Raw genomic sequence first — 8,797 nt, forward strand, 5'->3', positions numbered from 1 at the left:
TGTCCAGCACTGTAATAAAGAATGTCTGCATTCTAACACTTAAAATTGTGTTAGAAAGTTTACTTTCAAGCTTATTTCAGTATCAGTTAATGCTACCACTGATTAAACTATATATTTCTAAAAGGACAACATTATCTAATTCTAGGCTTGACTTTCAGACACACAGCACTATTCTGTAACACTTCACTGCCTTCTAAGCACTCTTACACAAAACCCATTGGTTTTGGTCTAGTTTGAATAAAATACATAGCACACGTTTTAACCATGACTTGCAGCATCTCTTAACTCCAATCTGACCCCAGAACACAAACCTAAATGATGCCTGTCCCCTGCTGGCACAGAAACATCCTAAAAAAAAAAGACAAAAAGGGAAAAAAAACTGTAACTTGAGCAAAGATGGGCCTGATGGCTATCCCTTATTAAAGAGTATGCCAATCACGTTTCTTCTCTTTGGAAGAGTCTGTGCACACAATTTTTTCTTTCTTTATTTGTTTAGAACTGTATATTCCCTCTTGCCTGATTAACATGCTTTTTACAATCTCACCTCCATTGTGCAACATCTTGTAATCCACGGGAATGTCCACAACAAGCTTTTCTGGCAGAATTTCATTCTGTAGTTCTCATACTCTGCTGGACTTGCCAATGTTACATTCCAACAGTTTTTCATTCTGCAAATATCAATCAAATTGGGCCCAGTATGTTGCCAAATAAACACTTACTCTCTTAAGGTATGTATCTTTGGCAAGCAGGATTCTGTTTGATCATATCTTTTCCTGTGTTTGGCAGGTGGCAAAGACTACCACATGGTATGGTTGACACGTATTTCCCCACTTGCTGATTTTGCAGTTGATTGTTTGGAGGAGAAGAGAAAGGTACACTGGTCAATCACAGACCACAGAACATAGCTGCAAAGCAAGAAAATTAGATACTGGAAATATCTTGCTTGACAACAAGCATTATTTATGGCAGCAGAGTACAAATGAGAGGGGAGGTACAATACAAGCAAGAAGTAATTTCTGATCAAGGCAAACAGATGTCAATCAAAACACAGCAACTATGATGACTGTAGGAGTGGGAAGTCTATCTTCTATCTCCTAATAGGAAACCAGAAGCTACAGAGGCAAAATAAAGGCTGGCCCTGAAAATGTCACAGCGAGACAGATGAACCATTTAAGCACAAGAGCAGATATATAACACTGGCCATGACTAAATTTAGTCCATAAGTTGGAAAAAAAAAAAAAATCACTTTTAGAACTGGGGTCAAAAATCCACTTATGGACCTTGAGGTACATATCACTCATGATTCTGTCCAATCCAATATTCTTCAGATTTTTATATTTATTAAATTGTGTTTATTTTGAGTAGATACTTTGTAAAATAAAAACTTTTTCTATCTTCAAGTACTACTTGAGTAATACTACCAAATTCCTGAAGCAGGGTACAGAATTGAACTATGGAACAGCAGGTCAAACTTCATATGCAAGAGTGATTTATCTATTTATTACAGCAGGGCAGCAAACAATTACCTGCCACAGTTCCTCTTGAAATTGTTTTGGTCAATATTTCAACTAGTGACCTGAATATTGGCACAGAAAAGACACCTACTAAGATACATAAAGACTCAGAGATTATATGCTAGTATATTGAGGGGCAGAACAGAATTCAAAACAAACTGGTGCCATAACACATGGTCTGGACATGCAGAACAACAGTCAGCAAAGGCATAAGCAAAGTACTACACCTAATAAATAGCAACCTACTGAATAAATTCAGACTGGAGAACAATGGGCTAGGAATTTGGCAGAATCAATCTGTGAACCATAGCAGGTCACAGGCTGAACTCTGTCAAAAATGTCATGTGGCTACAGGATAGACAAATGCCATAATGAGTTACATAAATAGTAGTGCTTTCCTGAGAACAGCTGAAGGAATCCTTATGCTGTACTCAGCTGTAATGCTCTGGCAGCTCCTCGCTCAATATGAGGATCATCTTAGAAAGACTAGAGTCAAACAGCAAGACTGCTCAGTGAAAGCCTCACTTACAGAAAACAAAGGAAACGACTGAACTTGGATCGAAAACATAAGAGTTTGGAAGAGGGAAATGCTACAACTTTTCTGATGTTGCTACTCTTCACCTTCACAGAGAAACAAGAAACATGAGATCTGAGCTGCAGAAAGACTAATACAGTTTTGACTTCACCAGGGCAAAGAGTATAAGATACCACTAAAACCACTAGCTCCATTGACACTGCGCAACTTCCTTACTGAAGACCTTCAACAACTGGTTATATATCTGCCAAGAAACACGTGGGCATAGCTGGTTTTCCTTAAAGCCACTGCAGTGGACAAACCGACCTCCAGTGATTTCCCTCTCGCCCTCCACTTCTACAACTTTAGCCATTGTCAGTCAGGGGTTGTCATACCAGACATGACTGCTGTCATACCAGAGGTATCATGCACCATGGATTTACATCAATATGTTTTATAGATTTCTTCCAATTCTTCCATTTAACCCAGTCTGGTCCACTTCTGCACTTTGATTGAGGGAAGCAGTTTGCACAAACATTGCCATCTGTAAATTAGGCTTCCAACTACTTGTAATTTTTAAAAACATAATTCAGTTAGTTCTTGCCTAAGGGCTTTAAATAAAAAAAATCATCACACAATTTGTAGTTTGACACTGTACTGTTACACAAGATTATCATCTTCCTTCATTTTATAACAACATACAAATGCTACTAGACTGCCTGTATGACCAGAAGCCATTCCTTTTCTTCATCCAATTCCTAATGAAAAGCTCACATTTACTAGAACTACAATCTGCTCTCTCCCTCCTCCCTCCCATTTTTAACTGCAGAGATTAGAAAACTACCACTAAATATGAAGAAATAGCCATGGTAGACTCCAATATGTTCAGGTGTACCAGTTCTATGGCATTATGAGCAGTTGCAAAAATTTTTTTTAGAACTTGTATTTGCCAAATATTTGTCTACCAGTCATTATTCCCTACCACCCCTTAATGCACTTTTTTCCTCCTATATGTAAGAGAAAATTGTTTTCCTTGATGTATCTGTGTAAGCCCACTTTACATACCTGCATATACATACAACTTAGAGAACACATAACTTTAATTCTTTCAATACCATTGTCCTGATACTTGTATCCTTAGTACTCAGGACTTCGTTAAACTTATTACAGGTAATAAATGTTAGTAAGGCATACTCTGTTGTAATACTGTGATTACACAGGCTCTTAAGAGGTATGATTCTTCTATTATCCATCTATATTATGGGGTACTTGAACTTTACACAAGAGCCTATCATCTTGCTTTTTTGAGATGTTCTTGTAAAGTGGGGGAGGCTTTTGGCAGCAAACTCCTTCCTTTGCTGAAGACAACCACCTTAGTTTAGACTTTTTATCTCAAATTAAGTTCCTTTTTTCCTTAACTACTTCCTTGTCTTGCAATTTGAACTACTTAGTTTGCAGAATTTACTTCTGCCTTCCATCAGGAATAGGTTTGGAAAATGAAAAACAGCCATTCCTCCCATTCTTTCTATCAATTGACCTTGTTACAACATCTTCACTGTGACATCAAAGGAATGTCAGGTTTGAAATGAATTGTTGAAATGAACAGGTTTGAATTATTATTTACTAAACTTTTGTGTGATCTGCTGGCTTCAAACCAACACTCCCAATTAAAACAAACAAACAAACCCACCACAAAACACTTACTGGCAAGTAATATCAGCATTTGCATCATTTAGAGAGACAAATCTGTTTATCTTACTGTAATTCCTGAGCTCAAGCTTAGCAGACTTAAGTGCCTTTTGGCTAATAGTGTCTATTCGTTGCACGAAGAAAATTGTAGGGATTGGGCGGACAGTCACTTGCAAAGGGCAGGGAATAGGCTACTCAATTCTGGAAGAGATCAGAAAGGTAGAATTCCTGGAAGAATACTATCAGGCAAAGAAAGATGTGATGTGGGGAAGTGCTCAACCACCCTCAGCTCTTGCCTAGAATTAAGAAAGAAGAAAGGAACAACAGGATCTAAAGTTTACTATTGCAGCATTTCTCTCCCTTGTTGCAACCACAGATATCTTTATCTCTTCCATTCTTCCATCACCTTTGAGGTACCAACTGCTCCTCAACCTTAAAGGAAAATCCACTGCCTGAACAAGAAACTCCTGGCACCTGACGACAGCAAACAGTCACAATATTTAAACCAACTGTACAAAATGCTACACAGACTACATGCTTAACCCTTGACAGCTGCCAACAGTTAAAGAAATGTTCCTGAATGTCAGTGACAGATACTTTGCCCTAAGGTAAGGTATGCTTTGTGTAGCCACTGTGAAATAGCAAACAAGCCAGCAAAGAGGTGCTCGGGGATGCACTATAGCCCAAATTGCTCCATCCAGCATGGAACTTAGAACAGCTCCCTGGCTGCTTTATGTTATGCTATTTTATCACAGTCCCAGAGGGCTTGCAAGTCCAGACCACTGTCTTAGAAGACCAGTGCAAGAAGAACAATTCAACACTTTTCCAGGCTAGAGAAACTACTAATTGCACTTCAAGGGTAAGTCAGAAAAACCTACATTGGAAAAGGGGGAAAGAAGTCAACCCCATGCATTTAAGTCCCGATATTACAGGTTTGCATAATTTTAAAGTTCAGTGAAACACAGAAGACATATCTCTCATTGGTAATACTGGAAATACAAGATAAACTAGAAGTATGTCAGAGCAAATTGTAGGAAACAGGAAACAGAACACGTAGCCTGGGAAAACATTGAGTTAAAGAGGATTCTTTCTCTGTTGTGCTGTGTTCTCTAAAAATTAATAGAAAATTCCTCTATTTAATGAACAGAGAAGCTAAAGCTTTGAGTTTTCACAATAAGACATGAAGACCACAGAAGACTGAGTAAACAAAAGTTTACCAGAAGCTGTGAGAGAAAGAGTTCTCAATAGCTCACCAGTAGGTCATCTCAAGGCCTCCTTTAACAGCCCCTTCTGCCATCTATTTCTGATTGACTTGTCCAGTCATTTAGCAAGCCTCTGCAGGTTTGCCATGGCAATGAAAATTACTGAAGAGGTATTTCAAGACTCAACTGGATATTCTCCAAATCACACAAGCATCAAAAACCAGTAAGTTAAATTCCTCCTGTCACCAGGAATGCACTAAATAACAAAAACTGGGAGAAGGGATGTTAGCCAGTATTTACAATTCAGAGCCTTCCTGGGTCTAACAACTTGTCTCCACTGATCAACTTTATATGCACCTTTCAATGCCATTTTTCCACAAACACAAAATTAACAAAGTGGTCAGTGGAAACAAGCCTTTCAGAACTCTTCTTTCCCACCGTTTCCTGCAGCTCTAATCATGCAATTTACTGTTGTCAGAATGCTCCTGGTTTGCAACTTTCATTTTTATACAGTTTCACTACTTCTTATATTGAATATTTTAAATGGGTTACTTTTCTGGGTAATTTGTAAGCTGGTCCTTTGGACCAGCCGCAGTGGAATTTCGATTTAGCTTTTTGCACTTTCCTTTTAAAGATGAGCTCATAAATTTATTGTAACCAAAACATTATGCCTATTGTGTAACTCTATGAGAAAATTCTGCTTACTGATGTCTCTTGTTTTCAGAGCATATTCAGCTAAGAAAATATCTTTCTTTCAACATCTCACGCAAAATAATTTTTTTAATTGCTTGCAATTGTCACTCAGTAATAACCAGCAGATTATGCCCTATTCTTATCTTCTTTTTGCACTTCCTGTTCTGTGTCAAATGTTTTCCCGCTTTTCAGATCTATGAAAAAAGTTCACTACAGGCAAGTCCACCTCATCTGTCCAAAGTGTTCCTGATTCCTATTCTCCAAAAGTTAATACTTTACTCCATTTACCCATCTTAACCTAGACACACAAAAGTCTACTCTTTTTTCATCCATATACCTAATAAAGTATTTTCCAGTTTTCAATTACTTAAAGTCTCTATTTTCTCTCATTCTCATCTGTATACCTAATCTGTATTATCCATAGTTGTGTATTTCATAGCTGTACATAGACACTTTCACTGACACCTAAGAAACAACAGAGGCTTACTACATTCTTTTCTTAATTCAAGATGTGGCTTACATATGCAAAGCACAAAAAGGCAGGCTCTGAGCTGACCAGCCAGCCTGACAAAAGAAAAAACAGGGAAAGGCGCATCCTGCAACTGACAGTTGCTATTTTCGAAACTATAAGGGCCCAGATAGGAATACAAACATCTTGAGTAAAAAACGTGTAAGACTAAAAAGAAAGCTGATGCAAAAAATTTTGATTCCCAAACTGTAGCTCCAAAGTAGTACTTTAATTTTGACATGCCATCGTCCTCCCAAATTTTAGTGCCTCCAGCTGGAAGTAGTACTGCCTGCCTAAGTGCTCCACGAGAGAAGTTGATACTCAGTTTTCCTAAGCAACTGCATCCTTACACATCATGTTTTGTGCTACTCCAGTGACATTTTCCAGCTTTTCTCATGTAAATTATTTATCTTAATTGACCACACAGCTGTCTTATTCAGGCTTGCAATGAGTGGGAACATTGAGATGTACTTTAAACTTTTGATTCAATGATGTAGTAAGTGGGAACCCGTTTTAAAACACAATAATAATCAGGTCTTACTTTGATTTGGTTGATATGAAACGCCTGGAGTGTAAACACAGCTACGTTTTTGTAAATCTCATGTACAAAAGGAAGCCTTCTATACCTGTAAATGTTCATTTCTAGCCTTTCAATTAATGTAGTATAAACTACTGTCTACAAAGAATGTACTTGGATGTTTGCACCCCAGCATGCAACAGGACTGTTTCTTTTTTAGGCATTTGTAAACCAGACATATGCAACTTGGATTTTGAGAACTGAGAGGAAAGCCTAAAACACTGAGTATAAATTCCTTGAGAAGCAGTGATGTTAGGACATTTCAAAGATAACTGTGCCTAACGGTGGAAGAGGAGCATTTTTCAGTGTGATGGGATCCAGTGAGAACCAGGTGTTTGCTAACTTGAAGTTTCTGAACCTGACTGTATCCAAGAAGTTTCTGACATGGTGATGTCTGGATCTAGCCAAGTCCAGGTGCGGCCCCGGCCCCACCAGCGCGCTCTCTTTCCCCACGAAACGCCGCAGGCAGCCGCACGCCTGGCAGCCGCTCCGGGACACCCTGCCACCTCCTCCTTCCGCACGCCCCGCCAGCGCGGGGGTCGGGACGCCCTCCGCGGCGAGCCGGCGGCCGCGGCTGCCACGTCCTGGCTGCCGGCGAGACCGGCGCTCGCAGCGGGACGAGTTCGTCTTGTACGAGCGCTTTTCAACTCGGAAAGGGGACACAGGAGGCTGTCCGCCGCGGAGCGCAAAGTTCAGCCGCAGCGAGGCGGCGCGCACAGCCGCGGCGGGACGCCCCCCGGCGATGCCCTCCCCCTCCCGTCCCGCGGGCGGCTCCTTGGCCCGCGCCCCGTTTCACACCTGGCTTCGAGGAGGAAGGCCACGACCCCCAGCTCTCCGGCATACCTGTCCCCTCGCATCACCTCCCGGGGCCCGCGGCGGGAAGCCGGGGCGGCTCCGCTGACCGCTCCGCGGCGGCGGCGGGGCCTGCGGCGGGGCCGTGCTCGGGCAGCGGCCGCGGGGCCGCCCGTCCCTTGCCCTCGTCGTTGTCCCTGCCCCGGCGGCGCAGGGCGGCCGCAGCGCGGTGCCCGCTAGGAAGTAGTTGTGACTAGCGTTACCTGTCCTATATTGACGTATCCGTATTTGCTCGCTATCCTGTTGGCCTCCGGGAGCCCCCCGGTTATCCTCACAGCCCAGTGGTTGGTGTAGAGGCGCGTCCTGCAGGCGGGCAGCAGGAACCCCAGCACCAGGGTGAGCCGGCAGAGAAGGTCCCCGCCGCCTCCGCCTCCCCAGCAACAGCGGCGCTTCCAGCCCATCTTCTCCTCTGCACGCAGCCCCCACAAAACTTCTCCTTCCTTCTTCCGAGGCCCTTGTCCTCCCCTCTGGGCCGCTCCGGCGGTACGTCCTCCGAAGTTAGCCCGAGGAAGAAACTAGGAAGAGCTTGGAGTAGTGCATTGAACCACCCGGGGGTTAAATGATGAGGGGCTGGGAACAGTGGTTCTGATCAGGGATTGCTGCTGTGCCCTCTTCCCGCCGCTCTCCCGGGATTAAGTAACTTGCTTGTGAGAGCTTCTCTCACTGTTCCTGAGCGCCAGCTTCTCCCTCTATCCCTAGCTACATGGGAAGTCGTCTCTCCGCGGGGAGGAGGGGTCCTTATCCCTCTCTCTACGTTTCCCTCCCCTCTGACTTCCTTCCCCCTGCCAGCGGTCTTCTGCCTCCTCTCCCGCGTCTGGCTTTTCTTCGCCTCTACTCGCTCCCTCTCTCCGGAATCCGGGAGCAGCGCGGCTGCGGCGGCAGGCGATGTGTGAGTGTTGGCAGCTCAGAGCCTCAGTGCGCTCCGACTCGGCCACCTCCCTCTCCCCTCCCTCCTCCTTCTCCTCCGCCTCCTCTCCCCGCCCTCGCTCCCGCAGCGCCGAAGGCCAGGGGAAATGGCAGCCGAGTTGGCGCCGGGTTGCCTCGCTCTCCGCGCTCCTGGCCCTCGGGCTACTGCTGGTCTCGTCAGCCGCCGCCCCCGAGCGCTGTCTCTGCCCCCCTGTCGGGCCGGGAGGCCGCCGCCCCGCCGGCGGGGCCGCAGCAGATGCGGCGAGGTGCGAGGCCTGCGGCAAGGCCTCGTGTTCGGCACCAGCGGCGGCCTCCCGGCCCTGCGCTCGCGGGGCGCCCCGG

The 8,797-nt window shown here is 44.2% G+C and overlaps 1 protein-coding gene across 3 annotated transcripts in view; it reads right to left on the reverse strand.

Annotated features, from left to right (window-relative positions):
• Nucleotides 1–8,473, reverse strand: part of PCSK5 (proprotein convertase subtilisin/kexin type 5) — a 223,206-nt gene extending 214,733 nt beyond the window's left edge. For 2 of the 3 annotated variants that reach the window (XM_059873883.1, XM_059873882.1), the window contains exon 1: nucleotides 7,753–8,473. In XM_059873883.1, coding sequence (XP_059729866.1) covers nucleotides 7,753–7,950 — 198 coding nt within the window. In that variant the 5' untranslated portion in view covers nucleotides 7,951–8,473. The remainder of the gene's footprint in view (nucleotides 1–7,752) is intronic. The other variant, XM_059873884.1, reaches the window with a different exon arrangement.
• Nucleotides 8,474–8,797: the final 324 nt, after the last annotated feature.

The sequence above is a fragment of the Haemorhous mexicanus genome, chromosome Z (assembly GCF_027477595.1).
Source record: "Haemorhous mexicanus isolate bHaeMex1 chromosome Z, bHaeMex1.pri, whole genome shotgun sequence".
NCBI classification, from domain to species: domain Eukaryota; kingdom Metazoa; phylum Chordata; class Aves; order Passeriformes; family Fringillidae; genus Haemorhous; species Haemorhous mexicanus.